Below are 22799 nucleotides of genomic sequence, written 5' to 3'. Positions count from 1 at the left end.
AATGCGCTGTTTAGTCTAGCACTTCCCTCCCTCTGCGTTCCACTGATGAATGCAAATGTAGCCTATAGGGTGCTGTCCAAAATGGCCCCGTTGCGCTCTCCAAGGATTTGCTAGGGATTAGCAGGTAAAGCTAGTGTGTGCTGTGGAGAAGTGTCTGTTAACATCAGCAGTTTGTCATCTTCTCCCCATGCCAGAGCCATCATCCACACTGAGTAAGGAACGGACAGAGCTGCAAACATTTACAGACTTAATGAAAACCAGCACCACAATGTCAGAGGTGACAACAATGTTTGTTGAACCCTTTTGTGTTGCCAAGTAGAAATATTTTTCATGGAAGTGTTATCAAAAGCAGAGCTGCATATAACAGCAAAAGGAAATCCTTTCTGAAAACTCCTCTTCAAGCAGTCTGTGATGTTCAGTCTTGCTGGCTGTGTGCTCTGATTGAACAGCTGCGACCTTTCCTTGTGCAGGACCTATAGGAGATCTTTGATCCATGCCGCTCTTATACTTAACAGTAGGGTTACCTTTGTTGCTTTTAGCTGAAGCAAGTGTTCTGCCATCCATAAAGGGCAAGAACACTGCAGAAGATGAAGCCATTGATGAGCTCCACTGCTGTTGTAACTCCACCAGAGATGAAAAAATTGGATTTCACATCCAAGTGGAGCGACTTATGACAGCAGCACCCTCACGCGCATGCTTGCTTGTCTCTCTAAAATGTGAAATGGTTACATCAATGCATTGAGTTTCACATTTGAGAAGTATAATTGGTTTTCTCAGTTGCAGTCGTGTATTCAGGCTTCTCTGTCTCTTTGATTGGGCTTTCTGTCAAACTAAAAAGCCCACAGAACTGAAATGAATAGGTGCGTTGATGCTGTATGACACACTTGCAGCATGATTGTGTCCATCCCTTTTCCCTGTTGCTGCCTCAGCGACTGTGCAGTGATCATACGCAGGATGGATGAATACAAGCTTTACTGTCATTAGTGTATCTCAAATGTTTTCCTACTTCCAGCTGAGGCAGCCCTGTGGGACTCCTGTGGCATTGCTGAGTGAGAGAGTGCTAGCCGATCTGCTGATTAACACTATCAAGCATTAATAACGTATTTTTCTTTCATTAGGGGATTCTCAGCTGCATTTTGCTGCCTCTGCAGCATGTCCCTGTTTGATCAAAACAGCATGGAGAATATCACCCTAGACGCTAATTGGTGAAGATGAGGCGTGCTGGCAGTGGGTAGGGGACTGCTGGGTAATTGCTGGCTTTGCTTGGATCCAGCTGTAACGTCTGTAGTCAAAGCTCTGAGGACTTCCCCCCCTCCCCCCCAGCTAAAAACAAAGTGACCCTGTCAGATCTCAGCACAAACTTAAAGGGAATAGATGAAGTAGCATATACAAAGATAAATATGGTCGTGCAACCAATCCACAAGGACTTTTCCAGCTCAGCGCATGATCTGCAGAAGTAGCAGTTTTTATAGCTTATTGTACCTCAGAGAAGCAAGTTACTGCGTAGGTGTTAAGGTTCTATTAGTAGAAACTACATGTAATCAGGGCTGGAGGTGGTAAACCACCCGAATAGATTATAGACCCATCTGTTTGGATGACCCCTAACCAGCCTTTTTGGATGAGGATTGCAGGCACTCAGAATAAATGTTGGACTGGAAACAAATTCTCATCTTGGTTGTCTGAGTGGAGAGAAAAGCGGTCTTTAGACTTTTTGTGATTTGGAAGTTTGAACATTGAATTTTTCTTTGTCCCAGACTTCTAACTGTGCGCACTTTCCTTTGGTTATTGTTAACAGTATCATTTACATTATTTAAGCTTAGTTTAAGCCACTAGTGTGCAAAACACTATAACTTTACATCACAAGTGTTGGAAGAAAATAACTAAGTACTTTAACATATACATTAACATATTTTAAGGAGCAGAACGCCTTTTGCTTTCGAACAGCTTCATTCCTTCTTGGAAAGTCCTAAACTATACAGTATGTTACAAGTCATAAGACCATGTTTTAATAAGCAAAGCAACTTACTAAATACACGTTATTAGTCAATAATGTATTTAAACGCAGGCAGGAGTAAACATTGCTTTTAATTGTGTCCAAGGCTTCTTTTGGCTCAAGAAAGGCAGGGTAAGAAAAAGTGGAAATCTAATTCACTATTTGGTGTGTGAAGAAGTAATAATTGTGTTGTTGTGACTGATTTTTTTTTTTTTTAGCAATATTTATGAAGACATAATATTTTGTAAGATGTTAATGGGGCATCTGCAGTTGGCAGTAGCCTTCACAGATACAGGAAACGGGGTAATGGACGACTTACCAATCCCAGTGGTCAGGAGTGCAGTTTTTGTGAGTTGTGAGCAGTTTGGTTGATGTGTATTAATTTGTCCAGCCCAGGTTGAGAACCACTGGGCTGGACAAATTAATATCACAATAACTAACATGTTTTAAATACACTAGTGCAACGTATTTCCTTCCTTGTATTGGCTTATTTCTGCTTTTGTTTGTCCAAATTAGTAAGAGTCTGACCATGTCAGGATTTTGAATTGGGCTTGGCCTGATTAGTTGGTTGAAAGTATGGTTTGAGATGTCATTGGTTGTTGTAACTATCACCAGTCTAATTATATGGGATTCTGACAGTTTATTAAAAATTGTTATTTCAGTAAATGAAGGTCGGTAAGATATATTAAACTGACCCAGACAGTTGCATCTTAGTTGCCAGCTGTAAGTGTCCATCTGTCCCTGCAGTGACATTTAACTGACGACTGCCCCTTTTTCTATTATCAGGACTGTTGCTGTAGTTGCCACAGTAAAAGGGCAACAATTATTAATCATACAGTTTTGGAGTGGTCATACCCACAATGTGCATGCACATTTTTCTGTCACTCGGTTGCCTAACAATATGCTTTTGCATTAAAGTGTGAACTGATAAATGGGATTCAACATAGTGTGACATGCCTCAACAGCGAGCTTTGTAATTAATACTTTGTTTCTAAAAAGTCCAAATTGTTTCTCACACCCGCTGCAGTTGGACATCTCGATCAGTCCAGTCCAGCGTGTTTGTGAAAGTCAGCTGTGACCGGCATGCTGAAATGACAGATTGACAAAACGCCGGCCACTATGCACTCCTCCATTTGCTCTGTGAATAACCAAGCTTTAGGAGGCATGACTCGACCAGGGTAATATATGCATTAAAACTCCTGCAAAGAAATCACAGGATCCACTAGTGTTGGGAACAGTGGGTTGCCATAGAAATTACAAGTGCTGAAGTTTCCCCTAGCAACAGTGGATTGAAAATAGACTGAATCTGTCCAGCAGGGTTATGACTATAGGCTAAAAGATGTTTTTTTTGGTGTTATTTTAAGTGTTGGTTTGAGTGTCTGAGCCTCCAGTTAAGTGTAGGGATGTCTCGATTTAGCCTAATTCAATTACGATTATCCTATAAGCGATTCCAATCGATTCAATATCACGATGCATCACCTCCTCAATATTATTATATATTACTACACGTTTTTTTTTACAGATTATTTTTTTGGGCTTTTCCGCCTTTAATTGATAGGACAGCTAGGTGAGAAAGGGGAGAGAGAGGGGGAAGACATGCAGGAAATCATCAACAGGTCGGACTCGAACCCTGGACCTCTGCGTCGAGGCATAAGCCTTTCAGTATATGTGCGCCTGCTCTACCCACTGATCCAACCCGGCCACCTACACATGGTTTTCTTCAACAAATTCAAGAGGTCAGATATATTTGAACTCCCCTTTTTGTTGTATCTGCTCTTGAAAAAGACACTTCTGAATGTAGCAGAGTCTGAAAACGGCAGACAAAAGGCAGAAACAAAAAAAGCAGCGAGGAAAATCAACAAGCAACATCAGTAGGCAATAATCGATTATGGTCTGTCACTGCATCGATGCAGAATCGTCCAGGTCCGTATCGCGATGCACCGATCTAGTTTTGAATATGATTTGTAGTAACTCAGTGTATGGTTTTAGTGAACGTGCATGGTAAAGTTGTGGTTGTTAAAATGCCTTCTGTGACACTGCATTGAGTTTATATCCAGCGTTTGTGTAAGCACCTATCATAATGCTCTCGTAACTCAGCTGTATCGCTGGTGAAATTGGAATCATTGACATTTCTAGGTCAGCGACATGGGTCATTTGTATTTGCTGCAAAGTCGTAACATCCATTTGTGAGACATCTGCCACTGCTGGCAGATGTCACTGTTCGTCCAAGGAAACAGTCACTTAAAGACGTTAAGTTGTGAGCCAGTGGGACGGCTGTGGAAGAAGACTCTTATTAGATGCCATGTTTCAAGTGCATTACCCTGTGCTATTATTGTTCTGGTTTAGAGACTGTCCAATCAATCAATGCCCCTCCCATTGAACTGTGTCAATTATGGGAAAGATTTGGAAATATAGGCTTCAGTGTGCACACACACACACACACACACACACACACACACACACACACACACACACACACACACACACACACACACACACACACACACGTAAAGGACTTTGTTACATTTTAAATGACTGAATTCTTATAAGAAGGCCAGTAAACTGCTTGACCAAAACTTGTTATATTTTGCAAATGTGGAGTTTTGATTGTCATGCTTAGAGTTGTCAGTGATTGTTGAAATTGTTTCCATTATCAATTAATCTGCTAGTTATTTTCTTAAAAACATTAATAACTGTTTGTATAAAATATCAGAAAATCATAAGAAACAATCTCCCAGAATCAAAGACAAGTATTCAAATAGCTTGTCCAACCAACAATGCAAAACCCAAAGATATTCAGTTTTCCCATATGGCAACAAATCATCACATTGGACAGGCTGGCGCTAGAGAGTATTTGACTATTCTGCCTGAGAAATGAAAAGACAAACAAGCATTCAATTTTCAAAACCGATTAATAGCCTTATCGTTTCAGCTCTAGAGGGATCTATGTAAAGTACAGCTGCACGTATTAGTGTGTAATCAATATTAATCAACCAACAGAAAATTAATTGGCATCTATTATAATAATTGATTATTTGCGTAAATTGTCGAGCAAACAGTGGCTGGTTCTAGCTTCTCAAATGTGAGATTTGCTATTTTTCTTGGTCTTAAAGTGCCCATATTATGAAAAAATCACTTTTTCTGGGATTTGGGGTGTTATGTTGTGTCTCTGGTGCTTCCACACACATACAAACTTTGAAAAAAATCCATCCATGCTGTTTAGAGTGAGATACAGTTTCTGGATGTGTCCTGCCTTCAGTCTCTGGGTGAGCTGTTCAAAATCGGCACGGCTTGTGACGTCACAAGCCGAAACGAGCAGGCTAACCGCAACCATTAGCTCGTAGCATGCTAACGCTAATGCTAACGCTAGCATGCTACCTCGTTCTCAATAGCAAAGCACTGCTACAACACACACAAGTTCACCATAATCTACAAAAGAACTACTTCCATGTGCGCCCTCATTTAGAAGTCTCCCAGCTAATCCTGCCTTGTAACTGACCGAAGTTGTAGAAACAGCCTTTCTTTTACTGTCTATGGAGCTAGCTAGCTGACATGATCTACATCTGAGCTACTGGGCATGTGCAGTGCAATCAAATATAGTACAGAAGAAGAAGAAGAAAAGAGGTCTCACTCTGTAGCTAAAACAGAGACCAGCTGAAAAGAGGATCTGCAGCAGTGAGAGAGAGCACTGCAGTACAACAAAAATATGGTGTTTTTTGAAAATTAAACCATGTAAACCTATTCTGGTACAACCTTAAAATACAATTATGAACCTGAAAATGAGCATAATATGGCTGCTTTAACATTATAGTTAAATTGTTTTAAGTTTTGGGCTGTTGGCTGGACTAAATAAAACATTTGTCGTGACTTTGTGTTTTAGGATTTTGAGGGTGGCATTCCTCTGACCATTTAATGCATAAATCAAGAATATAATCAGCAGAAAAATCAATAATGAAAAAAAAATTGTGAGTTGCAGCCACAAGGTAAAGGCTTCTGCATTTGATGAATGTCTGAAAATGTAGGTGTTCCTCCTGAATTCCTGAACATGCCTGAAGGACGTATGCCCATTTCTGGCACCAGCTGTTTACCAGCCAATACACCACATGCTGTCTGATGCTCACACTGTTACACTGTTTTACAAAACCAAATCCAATGTCTGGCCTCGCCATTGTAAGATATATTAAAACAGATGCTTTCTGTAGCATTGCTCTTTCTGTAAGCAAGTTAACTGCAGCTACTCAATCTGAACTGATAAGGTAAAGAGGAGCACAGGATACAGTTTCTGCTAATATTTTAAACTGAGTCAAGTAATTTAGTTTCTCTTGGAAAAGTCTTTATTTTGCTGAGCTAAATGGTCTTTGCTTGCTCTGCCACAGTTAATGAGAGCCTGTCACGAAAACATACAATCTAATGATACCTGCCATCAGTGTCCTTTGCTAATGACATGCTGAGTGTAAATAAAGCATGTGGGGCATGGATTCTGACTTGAGTTATGCATACATTCCACTTCTGGGGTCCCACTGGGGAAAACTGTGCACAGGTATGATAGATGTGTGTTACATGCAATTAAAGCAATTTATACTGGCATGATAAATAGTTATTCCTTGGAAGTATGAGGAACTTCTCTGCTGCCACTGCTGGGCATTTTATCTTGATTTTTACCAGGAGGCGCTTTGCTCTATTCATTATCCATGCAAGAGGGTGGGGGTGGCAGGCAGCCCCAGTATGAATTCATCCCAACAGCTGAACAGAACAGAGAAGTTTAGAACTCTGCCAGCCTCGCACACTGTGATGAGGAGTTTCACACTGTCAGCCCGCGGTCACGATTGGCTAGAGAACAGCTACTGCTCGTGCTCGCCTGGACGACGGCACTTGACAGACATCATCCTCTCTGATCTCAGATCAGAGCTCACAACCAGAGTGGGGAGCATATCTCTGGCACCACATTGACCATATTTTCTCATAATCCACCTCCTGTTGCATTTGTACTGAGTGGAAAAACAAACCGCCTGTAATTTGTTCATAATGTGAAATTGAAGACTGAGCTTTAGAGATGTCCTTTACTTTAAAGCGTAACTCTCGCCAAAATGCAACCTAGGGTCTTTTTGTGAATGTACCCGAGTCAAACTTTCGTTTAAAAGCATAATTAGGACGGAATCGGCACTTTTAAGATTTACCGTATTTTAGTTTTTCGTTCAGATGGCCTTTTGAATGGGAGTGCTAGGGGCACTTCTATGATGGCATCAAAATCACAATTTTTAAAACACTAAGAAAGCTCGACACAACATGAAACTTTGCTTGAAGTATCACCAGGGGCTCTACACATGAACTCGAGTATTGAGAACATTGTTTGTGTACCCAGAGTTTACTAAAAAAGGTTTTGAACGACTCATTGTAGCAAGTCAAAAATAGTCGAGGGAGCAGAGTAAAGATGAAAGCTTAGTTCCATATAAATGCACAGATAATTTATTGTTTTGTCGTTAGTGAAACACAATATTGACCTTGTAGTTGAAAAAGGAGCCTCATATAAGAATGACATTTCCTCCTATGGAGTCCGTTCATTCGCATTCGGAGATTGCCTATTTTTGACTGAGAAAATGGCGGATAGCGTAAACAACAAGTGAGTTGTGAGTTGTTAAAACCTTTCTTTTTAGTAAACTCTGTGTACACAAACAATGTTGTCAATGCTCGAGTTCATGTGTAGAGCCCCTGGTGATACTTCGAGCAAAGTTTCATGTTGTGTCGAGCCTTCTTAGTAGTAGTACATTAAGTGCTGTAATTAGTTGATTAGCATCTAGATTTAACTGCATAGTTCTGTTTATTGACATAACAAAGAAGTCTAAAGCTTTTCCACTTTTGGGCCAGTTATTCCCACAACTGATCGCTAACTTGTAATCGATGAATCTTGACTGATGATTCCCCTTTCCTGCCGAATAAAAAAACACCACCATCTGTTATTTTCTTAAGATTGGGCACACTGATTTGCAGTCTCTTAATAAAATAAAGTCACCCCAATGGCCTTGTCTTTTAGGCACAGAGCTTGATAAATTACCCTCCTACTGGTTCAATTTCTAGAAGTGTGTAGGGCCGGTGTACCCAGGTATGTCATTGCAAAAGTTGCAAACAAAAGAAATTAGTAATTATTTCCAAAATAAATCTGCAACCCTTATGAAGATTTTTAATAAATCAGTTCCTAGTGTATTACAGATCGAAATATCCCCTCCTCACTCCATTTAACCAAGCATGGATGTTTCATGCTGTAGTAATACCCCAGCTTTCATTTATGTCATGCTCTCACCTTTTGTTCTTTATGTAGGAGCACCACTTTAAAAAAAATTGTAAGAACACCCAGCCTTGCCTCAGCCCAGAGTAATTTTAGCAGTGCTTGCAAGGTAATAACCATCACGATATATGATTGCTTCTAAGGAGTGAATATATTCTTGACAGCCAGCTAACATAAGCGTTTGTGTGTGTGTTTGTTTTTCCAGATTACCCAGGAGCAGTTTATGCTCGCATCCCAGTCTGTGCATCTCCAGCGACCAGGCTGTGATGCTGTGTACCCAGTGGGTCTGTACGGCTGGAGAAAAAGATGCCTCTACTTCTTTCTGCTGCTGCTACTGGTCACCATGATAGTTAACCTGGCCCTCACTGTCTGGATCATAAAGGTCATGCATTTCTCAGTGGTGAGTACAGCACAGCATTGTCCAAAATAAAGTAAGTTAGTTACAAGCATAATAATATGCAACATATTCATGAGGGATTAGCTTTACAGTAGCTGCTGTTTATTATGAATTGATGTGACACTACAGTTGTTCAAGTTGTACCCAGTTTATGAACTTTACACTTATGTTCTTGACAACTAGGGGCCTATTTTAACGATCTAAGCGCACGGCGCAGGTGCGTTTAGGGCGTGTCCAAATCCACTTTTGCTAGTTTGAAGGCAGAAAAAAGGGTCCGTGCGCTGGGTTGTACTTCGTGTCTTCATTAATTCATAGGTGTGTTTTGGGCGTAACATGCAATAAACCAATCAGAGTGTCATCTCCCATTCCCTTTAAAAGCCAGGTGCGGTTGTACCATGGCTCATTGCTATTACGATGGCGGATTTGCATCGTAATATTTTTATTATTCTTTGTGTTATAGACTTGCAAGAAAAAGGCTAATAGCAAGACTTCACTTACATACCATTTATTAGAATGTAACCAAAAGCCTTGCAATTTGGAGATATGTTTTAAGGTCAGAAAAATAAACGGTAAGTACTTTGCACAATTACAGCGCACAGCAAGACTTAATATCAAATGCAATGTTACCAAAAATAGTCTTATATTGTGTTCTCAGAAAATATATCATGGATTTCAAATACAAACACAATGATAAAAAAAATGGCAAAATTACAGAAAATGTACAGCATTTAGTCTCAATACTGGGCCATGTTAAAATAATGACAATGTCTATACTACTGGTTGGTTTACTGTCTTAAAGGTTATGGAAAGGTTTGTCAACTAACACTAATTGGACGGTATCGAGATCAAGTATAGGGTTTTCCTCTCTCTCTCTGTTTCTTTATTTTGACCTTAATACAGCGTGAGTGAAATTATTTATTCATGCAGGCCCATTTGAAATGTGTTACAGGCACCATCTCTCATGTTGTGTGCTTTGTCTCATGTGGATTTGATACAGAATTAGAAAAGACTTGGCAGCAGGACCTGCTGACACACCAAACAGGCATATGTTGCTCCTGTGACATTTCCAGGGACAATGCAAACAATTGAGCATTTTTTTTTTCAACAAACCCGCGATGGCAGCATCCCCCTTCTGTGACAGATGCGTCCCCTGACTATTGCCATCACTCCTCTACTTCTTCGCCTCCCATCAATCTGTGTCATGAGTAAAAGACCTTATCAGTGCTGTTGGTGTCGCTCCAGAAAATGTACTTCGCTGCTCCGAATCTCTCAGAACTCAAGCAGCTTAGTAAGAAAACACATGCCAAACTGCACCGCAGTGTATTGGTATTATAATTAGATTGAAGTGGCTACTGTACGTCCTGGCATGAGAGCATTTTTTTTAAAGTTGTCACTGTTGTTACTCTGTCCAGAAAAAGCTGCCAGACAACACCAAAAGTTACCATCTCACCATTTCTGGCAAGGCGGGTACAGTATATGATCACCTATCTGAAACATCACACATAAAACCTGATGACGGCTACTGTCCAAAACCGTCTTCTTAACCGTGTTAACAGTAAAAAAGTTCTTCTCAAAACGTATGAGCGCAAGTTCCGTGAACTTTCATCTTATAGGTGCATGTTATGCTTATGTAGAAGATGGTAGATAGGTAAATTGCTGCACCACACCATATAGTTTAAATTGTAATTATGAGTAGCTGAGAGGGAAAAACCGTTCACGTCGATATCTGCTTGGTGAAAGGACATTTTTATTGGTTTTGATTTTTAATGGTTTCACTTGGTAACAAACTGCTACAAATACGTAACACAACAAACTATTTATCCTCTGTGATTACAAGGTTAGCACTTGGGCTAACCACTTTGGAATAATGCATGAACCCTCAAGGGTAGTTTTTATTGTTCTTCCTCATTCTGCCGACATTGCTATCTGCAGTTTAAGTCTCCAAGTCCCAGTAGTCTCCCGGGTTACCATCTCAGACTTTAGAAAGCTCCTTCGGAGCCACAAAAGACACAACTGTCTTACAGGCTAAGTAGTATTCCACATAACTAATAAACTGAACTTTTATGTTTTAAAAGCTGCTTTAAATCAGTTTGTTTAATTTTTTTTGGCTAAGAAGTCTAAGATGGATACAGATCATGATACAAATCCAAAATGCTTCAAAGTGAATGGAAATGTGTTCCTATGGCTTTGAGATAACAAAGTAACAGTGACCACATTAATAAACATGAAATACTTAAACTGTGCTTAAATGCAGACTCTACTGCTAATTCTTAAATCCACTGCTAATTTGAATAAACTAATCGATTACCATTTCCTGTTTTTGTGAAAGAATAAAATTTCACAAGCACACAACAAGACTCATTCATTCTTGACTTCTTCACTTCGTCTGAGTAATCAAGCACATTTGGGTTACAGTTTTGTCTTTTCTGCTCCATCTTTGACACTTCATTCTCTGCACTGGATCAAAATGTAGCTTACATCTCGACTGTGACAAGGCAGAGCCGCGTCATTCACAAAGAGTGACCTTGAGTGAGTGAGTGTCTTTGGCTCTACACTTTTATTTTCAAATCTCACAAAACAAAATCATTCAGTTTTCTTTTTTTTTTCACCTCAGATAAATCGCCTTCATCTGTTCATTTCTTTCTTTCGCTGATGCTGAAGAGCTCGTCCAGGCCTTCAGCACGACATGACCGGACTGTTGTAACGCCCCCGTTTGTCCTGCCTCCCATCTACTCGTCTGACTGACTTCAGCTTGTACTGAACTCGCCACACCCACCACATCGCCTCCACTTCAGCACAGGAGTGACTTTAATGTCTGTCTGCTGACATACAGTACAAATAACTCCACACTCCCCACCCACCTCCTGCGCTCCTCTGACTCTTTCCTCCTGTCTATCCCCAATCCTGGCTCTCGACCATGTATGATGGAGCTCTCCTCGCCGTCTATAATTCACTATCTCCATCCAAAGTGCTGCTAGCACTATGGACTCTTTCAACACATCCCTCTCAGGGCCCATCTGTTCACTCACATCCTCACAAAGCTGCTGTCAAACTTCACTTTGCTCATTGTGGTGTGGCAAGGCATAACCTTGTCCAGTTTTTACTGAACTGTCTACAACCAAATCAGGTCCTGAATAATATAAATGTGAGGTGAAAAATATGCAGTGAAGTTGCAGAATCAGGCTTCATTGTATACAGTTTTTGCAATTTAATATTTTGTAAATGGGATGCATTTCTTGTTGGAACAGGACAAAAGGGATCAATCTTAAATGTAAACCAATAGGCTGTTACGTATTGAGAGAAAAGCAGACTAATCTAACAGGACAAGCTGAAAGGCGGGATTGTCAAAAAGTTAGGATGGCTTTTATTGGTTGGACTTTTTAGTTACACACACTAGTTTACGTCAGTAGCATCAGGAGAATCGAGTGTCTGTTATCGTAACTGCAAAAGTTTGTTGAAACATTGTCGGTTACAAACAGGCTTGATATTTAACGACACGCTAACGTGCTGACAGATTCAGTGTTTTTGTGTTTTTTAGCTGAGCTGAACCAGAGAATATTTGGTTAAAATACATCTGTGATGCTGTTTTGCCGTCATTGTATTCCCTGAAGTTTGCTGGAAGTAGTCTGGATCAACGGAAGTACATTGCCAGGATAAGCCTGACAAGCCAGCATTGCCCCTTCACAACAAGAACAACCTCCAAGCTAACAGCTAACATGCTGAAAAGTTTTGATGGAAATTTGAATCGTGCAATAAGGCAGGTCTGCTTGGTTCTTACGGTGAATGATTTACAAAGAATATGTTTACGGCATTTGCTGTTGGACTGGACGTTTTGGGAGCGATTGATGGAATTTGCTATGGATGAGGTACACATGGCGATACACTGAAAGAGCAAACTATGTTTAACTATGTGTCCAGCTAATTGAAATAGCTTGTCAACAGTTAACTATTTAAAATATTGTATGTGTCATTTTCTTTTGCAGGGTGCAAATGTTCCACCAAAACAAGTTCCTTCCTGTGACTATTTTGCAGAGGCACCGCCGCTGCATCCGGAACTTGGCGCCGGCCAAGACAATTGTGAAACAGAACGTTTTTTCCTCCTATCCCAAAATGTATCTGTGGCAGACTGATCTCATGAAGTGGCGAATGTATGACACGCCAATTGGTATGCTGTTATTGGCGTGTTATGAAAACGCACACTCGCTTTTCAGCGTGTTTATCAACGCCGTTTGTCCTCCATTGACTTACATTACCTTGCGTTTGCATGTGAATTGACGCCGTAGCGAGTAGTATGAAAGGGCGAAAATCCACGTAGAGAGGTTGGCGGATGAGTAAAAACACAGGACTTTCACACAGGAGAGTGGGGATCGCGTCCCGCGTGTGATGTTTCCTTCGTTTTCTGCGTGTGTTGTTTCCTTACCACGTTCTTCTTTTCCTAAACCCAACCCAGTTGTTCTTTTCCTAATCCAAACCTGTTTTTCTTTTCTCCCGTGTGTGACGTTAAAACCAACCGTAGCCTCGCAATAACGCGTAGCCTCGCGATAACACGCCACGTGGCTTTAGAAAGTGGCGTGTATGTTTACGCTGTGATACAGCAGACTGCCGTATACCGCGTAGACATACACGCGGATAGCTCAAAATGCGTACAGATAACACGCCACTTGGCTTTAGGAAAGTGGCGTGTATGTTTACGCAAAGTCATTATGTCACGTTGTCTGTGGTGTAGCCAGACCTTACTCCACAGCGCTGTGGAGATAGGTCTGGCAAGTGGCAATGCGATATTAGCTGGAAGTGATGTAATGTAGCGTTTTATGTGGAGTAAGCACTGTGCTGGATTATGTTGCTCACCTAAATGTAAGGCAGTTGTTTTTAATGTCAATTGAACCTGTGCTTTTTTTTGCTATGACGAGGCAAAATGTCTGTTGTGGAAAAAATAACCATTGACATGGTTCACGAATTGGAGAGCCAAAAGCACCTACCTATGTGACCAGGTTTCCAGACTAAAATAATTTAGGGAAAACTTTATTACTGTTTATTACTGTGGTCTTAGCCGATTTACCTCAAATCACTTATCCCAACTAACCATTTTTTCAAACCATGCTGCTGTTTTACAAATGTGGATTCATTTTTTCTGCTGTCCAGGCATCCGTTGCCTTCTATTATTCTTTGCAATATGAAAATAAAGAAGCAGACTCCTACAACTTGCTTGAGTTGTGGAATTCAATCACAGTGAACATGAAGCCAGCATTAATCTTTTGCGAAATTTACTTTGTAATTATTTGAGGTAATTCACTGCAGACTTTTAAAATCAATACACACTTTAACTGCAATTAACAGGCTGCAATAAATCTTTAATAAAAATCAACACAGACTTGATGCTCACGGTTATGGATACACAACTTTAACAGCCAGCAAACTCATTTTCACATGTACAGAAATGAATGCAAACCAGTAGCCAATAGGAAATATAAGTCAGAAAATCTAAAACTATAGCCTGCATTCAGAAATGTGTTGTTAAGGAACTAAAACCTATCTTTTAAGGCTGGCTTCTGCGGCGTAATTTAGTCAGGTTTTTGATGCATATAGTTCAGGATGTACCAGTCCAACTTTTTCTTTTTAACTTTTCAACTCAAGGTATTTACTAATACCAAGTACTGTTCTGATATCCTTGCTCTCTTTTCCCAAAATTAAAATCTCACTGGGATCACGAGGCCCGGAGTTGATGTAGTAGCACAAAATCTAGTCTGCAGCCTGCTGTGACTGAATTACTCCAACTGATTATGGAAACACTTTTTTTATAGTTGTTTTATAATGACATTGACGAGAAAACTGTATTTACCATGGATTGATCATGTCTGGCTGATACCTGATCAGCTTTATAATGTCAGCATCGGCCCTGATATCTACCTGGTAGATCAAATCAGTGCATTTCTACATTTAAATATGTATGGGCATAAATCTGATTCTCATGAATCTTCTCAACATTCACATCCACAGCTGCCACATTAGCCTGGTTCTCCTCACTCAGCCTCCCACTGCATGCAGCCTGTCACCCTGACACCACCGAGTGTCTCTGGCATTGTCACCTCGATGTCATGTCCTACTTCTTCCCTGTCACTCAACGCTGCTGCCTTCCACTTGCCCGTCTGGCACGCAGCCGCTCCTGCTCTTCCTAATGCAGTTCCGTGACAGCAGGATTCAATATTTCATGCATTTGAGAAGCTATAATCGTTTAAATCAAATCAGGAAAATCATGCTCATTACTACATCACTGACGATCATGATCATGTTTCAGGATGGAATGGGAAACCTTCAGCTGAAGCAAGACGGGATTCGTCTGGACGGAATCTCTGAGTTTCTCCTGCCTCTTTATGTGAATGAGATCCAGTCCAGAAGGGTAAGTTGCTCCCTTAGCTCTTCTCAACAACTTCAACTTCATCAATACTACTTTGTAGCACTGATAAACTAGGAATAACTACCATTGACTGAAAGGCATGTGAAAATCTCTTGCATGGAAAGATCTCTCAAAAGCTGCAGATGGGCTGGTATTGATCTCACAATGTTGAGGAAGTTATGATCAATTTAATCATTAATAACAAAGGCCAGCTTCCTTCTAAGCTCTGACTTGACGATACTTTGATGTTACCTTCTATTTGTGCCTGGATAAGAGCGATTACACTCTTTCTCTATTTGTCCTGTGCTCCTCTCCTCATTTCCTCATGTCCTCCAACAGTGCACTATCTGGGCCTCCCATCGGCAGGAGATGGGTAATAGGCTGTCTCAGGCCACATACAACCCTACAGGAGATTACAAACGATTACAGAGAGACAAGAGTCCACCCGCTGGATTTCCAATCAAGCCCACGCGATAAATTCCCCTCTTCCACTTTCTCCCTCCCCTTTTCTCCTCTTTGATGTCTAGTAGATTAACCAACACAGCTCCAGTGCAAAGTTGATCCAAATTTCCTTCTCCCACATGAATCACAAACGCTCAGTTGGATCATCCCCTTTTTCAGTGATTAGGCATGGTACAGAAAGCAATTTCAAGCACTGGAAGCTGGGGTTCCATGTAAATTTGATTTTTGAGGGACATCGTTAGAGGAAGTGGCTCGATAGTGGGTACAATTTGCTACAGCAGATTGAGAAACAACTTGGAATTGCCCACTCTTGCTCTTTGATCTTCTGGTTGGAGCTAAATGTTGATTTAAATATAACAGTTGTGCGCTTAGCAAAAACACACACCTAAAGGCCATAGCAGATGCCCAAGCTGAACATTGGACAAAGCCAATATTTCATTCCCCGGTGCAATACCACCTGCAGACATTTTTACTGTCTTGTTTTACAGACAGGCTGTGCAGTGGCCCCCTTATCTACTGGCACCAGAGATATTTGCAGGACAAAAATCTCTGTGGGTCACTCGATATTTCTTACCTGAGGAAATATGTCAAGCACTGCTAGAGAGCGAGGATTATGGTTATCCAATGAGTTTACACCACAGTGCACAGTGCTGTTCTTCAGTCAGATAACCACCACTGATCAATAACCCATTACCACAAACAGCAGTGAACTCTATTTAACCACAGAAGTTAAATATAGTTGTATTATTTTTTTTATATGTTCACAGGCTGAGCTCAAAGTAGCTTTAGTTTTACATCTCGCTAGACGATGACATGAGACGCTGCATTTCATGTCATCGCCCAGACCGGGGTCGGGAAGCAGCAGTTAAAGCCATTCTCGCTCTAACTTACGCTACTCTTGTAACGAGGAACCGACTTTCATATAAGAAAGCAGAGAAGCTACTTTTCGTAAAGAAGGACCTGCCTGAAGGACTATCCAATTGCGTACAGAGTCATTTGAACTATGCCCGTTGATCATGCCTCTTGTGCAGTAGAAAATACAGAGCAGACTCCCCAGACTAATGTTCAGTTTTAAAAGATTGAGCTTGGGCTGGTGATAGCCAGACTAGAAGAATTAGGCTGATGTCTAGGACGGTTATTCATTTGTTGTGGGTCCATGCACTTTTTAATGCACTTTTTGATGTAGGCGTATGTACTAGCATTCAGTTTCTGCAGACAGTATTATTCCTAATATAGTCTATTCAAGAAGAGGGCCTCAAAGATGGCCAAACATTTTTATGTTACTAATTTATTTATTTTAAGTTATATTGTACTTTGTTGGTATAATGTCTGCTGGAATGTTAAAAATGTTCAGTGTTAAATAAATATTTTAAATGTAGTTTTGTAATTGAATTTTCTTTGAAAAGCAAGACAAAATAGTAAAAAGCGCATTCAGACTTTAATTTATGCTGTGATGAAAAAATGGAAAAACCTCACTCGATTATTCGGCTTTGGCCAATAATTTTCATTTCGGTGCATCCCTAATAATCTGTGAATACCAAGTGGAAATGGCTCCCTCTGTGTTTTGGCAGGAACTCTGATGCTGGCAGCAAATCACAGGCTAAGTAGCCCCTTGAATCAGCGCTCTCGGTAGCATGTTGTGAAATGAGAGCTGGTAACTTTGCACAAACAATTGATGTTGTTTGCACTTCCTGCCAAGTAAAAAATAAAATAAAATGCCTATAGTACAACAAATGTGTTTTGCAGATACTTTTACACGGCATTTGCAGTCATATTATGTATTACATACCAATTTTGTACTGATATTTGGCAATACTTCAATTCAATACAACTTTATAATATGGCTACAATTATGCAGCAGTTTGCCACAGATGTTAACAAATACACACAGTTTAATATCTAAAATTTTAAACAAAAATAAAGCAAGTCAAGCCATGAAAGTGTATTGTAATTTAAACATGTTAGCATTTTCCGTTGTCCAAATGTATTTCTTAGCAATTTTTTATTGTATTTATGACCAAGTATTGCTTGATATTTTTTCTATATCAGTGGCAATACAACAGTTGAGTTTTGTTACTGATAACAAAACAGTACTTGATGTTGAGGCATTAAGCTGCCCTAATCAAAAATGTTACATTAACAATGGATCAAACAACTACTTGTATGTGAAAGTGGTCGCTTGTTGTGACAAACCCACAAAGGATTATCACCCAACTCTGCAGTTGTAAACTCTACAGAGTTTTAGCATCTTTCAGCTCATTGTTTTGGTTTTACGACACATAACTTTACTGCTTTTATTAATGTCACCGTCCTCATCAGCTTTGTTTTTAGCAGCAGGCAGCTGTTTTCAGGCAAAAAAAAAACCTCTACAATACCCTCTGTATGCTACATACCCAGCACGGAACAGAAGACAGACAAAGTTTGACTAGCTGGTGAACATAATTAAGCATTTAGCAGCTATAGTAAAGAGCCAGATGTTTCCCTTGGAGTTGGAGGTGACTAAAACAGACTTAAAAACAAAGTGAATATTAGACATATCAATCATCAAGCGACCAGAAACACAACTGAATGCTAATGTTACTCCATATCTTCTGGATATGTAAATTTTGCTTTAACAAGCTAAATTAAGATTTTATTATTCTCATCAAAGAATAAGTAACTCAACTACATATCTAACCAAGAATCCACTGTCAGTTTTCAGTACTGGACAGTTTTTGATACTTGCTATGTCTCCACCACTGGAGTCGGCACTTGCTCCGGAGCTGATCCCTGTCCCTCTTTCACTCGCTTTACCACACTCTCCCCATGCACACACACTACGTACCAGCTCTGCTATTCTCTTAAAGATATACGCTAGAACGACGCACACACACAGGCGCACAAGTATAAATCCTCACTACGGCATTGTGTATTACTAAAGCCTTTAGTGTTGACGCTTCACATTTCATGCCTGCTGTGCTCCACAGTTTGTGCAATTGTTTTAATATGTGCAACCTTTTTGCAGCAGCTTTCAGTTATACCTGTGCTGAGCTGTATGTCAAATCCGACGGGCAGATGGATGGATGGAATAATTTGTACATTATTTTTCTCACCCTGGGTCTTCCCCTATGCATGTCTGCTTATCCATCTATCCATCCATCCATCCATATGGCACATTAATTCTTCTGACAAAACGAAGCCAATATGAGGACCATGAAAAAGATTTGACAGGACAACCATAATATCAAATGTTTGAAATCCAGTTTACACCTGAAATTTCAAGCGTAAAATGGCCACACAACGGCTCCAACTACACGTGAAAGCCACAATACTACTATGATTTTAGGCATGTGAAATCAGTCCGACGCTCGACATTTCACCTGTCTGAAATCAAGAAAGCGGCTGTAATTTCATACTTTTTGAAATTGATGTCACCAGTGTTGGGCAAGTTACTTTTAAAAAGTAATTAGTTACAGTTACTAGTTACTTCTTCCAAAAAGTAACTAAATTAGTTATTCAGTTGCAAATTATGAAAGTAACTGGTTACTTCAGAAAGTAACTAGGCTATTGCGTTACTTTGAAGTAAATTTTTAAATGCTCAAATGTGACCCCACCTCCACCTACCCCTCTTTAATGGAACTTAAAATACATGTGTATGTTCAATTATTTATGATAAATCTGAATATTATAATGAAATGGACACTTACAATACATTATTAACAGAAACAATGTACACAAATCTAAACTATTTTAATATTGCTGTGGGACAAAGTGAGACTAGCCTCCAATCAAATGCCATGTATGTAGATATTATATTTATATAGTGGATCGATACAAATAACCCAACACCTCAACAGGCCACAACTGGGCAAAATTAAATTATGCTTGTTAAGCATAACAAATGTAAATAACAAATATATACACTCTTTGTAGTGCAAATAACGTAAGTGGCCTGATGTTTATACTTATCTGTAGCAGGAAACGTTAACCCTCTCCTTCATTTTATAACGCCATACCTGTCTCTCTCTCGTTGACTGACTCGCTTGTGTTGTTCTTGTGTGTCCGACTATGCGTGCTTTCGAACACCCGCCCAGCTCTACCTCTGATTGGCTTACCATGACATTTTACTCAACCTCAGCCAATCGTCAGCATGTATGCGCTTGCGTCGTGCACTGCCCACTAACCAAGGAAGAACAGTAAAAAAAAGTATTTGCCTCTTGGCTCAGACGCAGAGATCTAGTTGGTCTGATGAAAAAAACAGCTTCAAATATAGTAACGCGCCACATTTTTTGGCAGTGACGGTAACAGCGTTATTAAGATGGGAAGAGTAATCAGTTAGATTACTCGTTACTGAAAAAAAGTAATGCCGTTATTCCCATCACTGGATGTCGCTATTGCCATACATTCATGATTTCAAGTGTTTATGAAAGCAAATGTTTGAAGTTTCTGTGTGAAGAAAGTGAAACGGTTAAGAAATGTCTGCTCAAACATGGTGGATCAAGTAATGCTTGTTCAAAGACAAATATGTTGTCTGTGAACCTTTACTGTGGCTGTTGCAACCAAATAAAACATGATTATTTCTGTTTACCTTAAAATTGTTAGCTTTAGACACTAGGAAATTTACATCTTAGGTATTTATCCAACTGGATATGTTACTACAAACTGCTGTTCCGTTTTCGGTTTCTCCTACTTCCTGAAGCTTCCCAGTTTTCAAATTTTGATTGTCACAGAAAGTTTAATGAGTATTTTTTAACAGATCGACAAGTGTATTGTGAATCCACACAGACTATGCCTCTGTTTTGGTTAATAGTTAAATAAAAGATAAATTATTCAGTATACAATATTTATTTTTGCAAAATCATATTTTATCTCAAAGTGCTAAAGTTTTTTTGATTTCCTGTAGATTTTCTGCAAACACTTAAAAGGAATACACAAAGGAGTCTTGGGTTTAGTGATTGTCTTGATTTGTCTTGAAATAGCTTCTGTTTTGCATAAGGTTAGGGTAATAATGTCTGCTGCCGCTTGAAGACAACAGAGGTCAAATTAGATTTGATGATATATTTTTAGCAGAGTGGTCCGTCCACTTAGATTTGTTGATTTTAGTGTTTTGTAAATTGATGTATTCCAGTGAATTTCATTCAAGGGCCGTTGAGACACAAGTATTTTATTTATGTTAAGAACTACATGTGCTGATTTCACTGATTACTTCCTCCTCTCTGCTTGAATGTAGAGAAAGAAAATCAGCTGCTGCGGTGTTTAGCCTGCAGTCTTGGCTTTTGCACATGGTTCAAGGCCACTGATGCAAACAGCAGGTAGACATGAAGGCAGGCAGAAGGCCAAGGAAATGCAGTAGATACAACTTCTGCACATCTGGGTCTTGATAATTCTGTGGCTCTCTCCAGCTAGGGCTTCTTGTAACATTGCTGACTTTTTCCCCATTAGTGACGGCACTGCAGAGGTCAAATTTGACAAATGTCTGACATATGAGCAGTTACAATCTGGTGCTATATAAAAAAATAAAAAAATAAATGCCTTCCTTTTAGTATAAAATTAATGCAAATCATAATAGAGCCTGCAATGAACACAACATTTAAATTGTTGTGGATGCATTGTTTCTATAAGAGCAGTGAGGAAGTTAATGGCCCAAATAACTGGCTATTTGGTATTGTTTTAAGAAGTAATTCTTGATACAATTGTATTCATATTATTCTCTTGTTTTTAAGTTTTGCACTATTATTTCAATTTAAAATCAAGAGAAACTCTGAAATTGCATCTTTGCTTTGAATGAAACTCTCCTCCACAGTCTGAGAAACATTATGGTACGAGGCAACACAGTGCCCAGATACAGCTAATCAAATCTCTACTGTTCAGACTGTTGGCTCTCCTTATCGTCTCTGGGGACCCTGACTGATCTATAAATAGCATCAGATGCAGGTGTATCTTTATTGGAGTGAAACTTCTCCCCCACCTAGTCTTCCCTACTTGCATTGGAGATGCGTGACAAAGATGATTGTAAGCACCAGTTCTGAATTCAAGTCTGCAGATGAGGGCTAAAGCCATCCTCATGTTTAACTCCCAGTTTAAAATCAATAGCTTTTTGGAGCAAACTGCAACAGAAGCAGTGCCTCAGAGATTTGAACATCCTTCAAACCAAGTTTGCTAGAACCAATTTAGTTTGGCTAACAGTATTACATTGAATTATACAAGGGCCTTTTTAATATGGAAAATATTAAGTATGCCTGCAAACATGTTCCAAATCAGCCTCTACCCTGCATGGAAGAGCTTGCCTGCAATATGTGATATTTGGATGAGGAAAATGAAGACATAATAAGCGTGTCTTTTCAACTTGTGACAAATTCGTTTTCATTATATTTACTTTAGCTCAGAATGCAAATTAGCTTCTAGCACAACAATCAAAAATAATTAAAATTCAAACATATTTATGCAAATATTTGGTTAGGATTACATTTAAATCCTGAGCAGTGCTCTTTATCTATGCTTTAAGGTCTGCATTTTAGTTTTTTACACTCACTCGCTCACAGGAAGGTAGGCCTTGTTTGAAACCATTTCAACGAAGCCATGCTCTTGCTTTTAGCTGTGATGTTATTCATTGTATGCAGGGAAGCATCCTTTGCCGTACAGCAGCCATGGTAATTTTTCAGTCTGATGGGTCCACTACACCTACAACAACAGGCTCCATTTATGTGCATTCACTCTGATCTGCACTTGACCTTCCTCAACAAGCGCAGTAACTAAAAAGCCTTTTATGTGATCCCAAAGAAGTGTTCAGAGCAACAGCTTCTCAGTCATGGCCCCTCAGGAAACAGTTTAAGACCTACAGTAGAGAAATGTCTTCATGATTCTGTGCTTCCTGGAGAACTTCTGTTCATGATGTGCATTTATATTGGGACGGAGCAAGCAGGGAATGAAAATGAACCGAATGCCCTTTCCAAAGTTACACACCACACAAACTTCAAATAATCTGCTACAATTTGACGCCTCTTTTGGGAGAGCATGAAGTTAATCAAACCTATTGGACTGCATCATGGCATAACTATTATTTAAAATGTGAAACTATAGCTAAATGCTGTTATGTACAAATAATACAACAGAAAGAAACTATTTGGCAATAACTGAACGTTGTGAGATATAATGGGGTTGGGAATTCAAATCATCCACTCTTTGAGCCATCAGTGGATTTGCTTGTGGAGGCAAAGCAAAATTGTTTGTTGCCTTGCTGCAGAGGTCAACTTCACTGCAACTTGTCTTGACAGTGCTGACCTTGGAGGAA

General features: G+C 39.7%; 1 protein-coding gene across 2 annotated transcripts in view; it reads left to right on the top strand.

Moving 5' to 3' along the window:
• The window catches only part of LOC116049004 (zeta-sarcoglycan-like), a 38126-nt gene that overhangs the window by 1323 nt on the left and 14004 nt on the right, over positions 1–22799 (top strand). Inside the window, exons 2-3 of one of the 2 annotated variants that reach the window (XM_031298340.2) lie at positions 8482–8676; positions 14969–15070. In XM_031298340.2, the coding sequence (XP_031154200.1) occupies positions 8482–8676; positions 14969–15070 (297 nt within the window). The remainder of the gene's footprint in view (positions 1–8481; positions 8677–14968; positions 15071–22799) is intronic. The other variant, XM_031298342.2, reaches the window with a different exon arrangement.

This window comes from Sander lucioperca, chromosome 17 (genome assembly GCF_008315115.2).
Source record: "Sander lucioperca isolate FBNREF2018 chromosome 17, SLUC_FBN_1.2, whole genome shotgun sequence".
Taxonomy (NCBI): Eukaryota; Metazoa; Chordata; class Actinopteri; order Perciformes; family Percidae; genus Sander; species Sander lucioperca.
The sequence above is the reverse complement of the archived record's forward strand: the minus strand, read 5'-3'. Positions and strand labels throughout refer to the sequence as shown.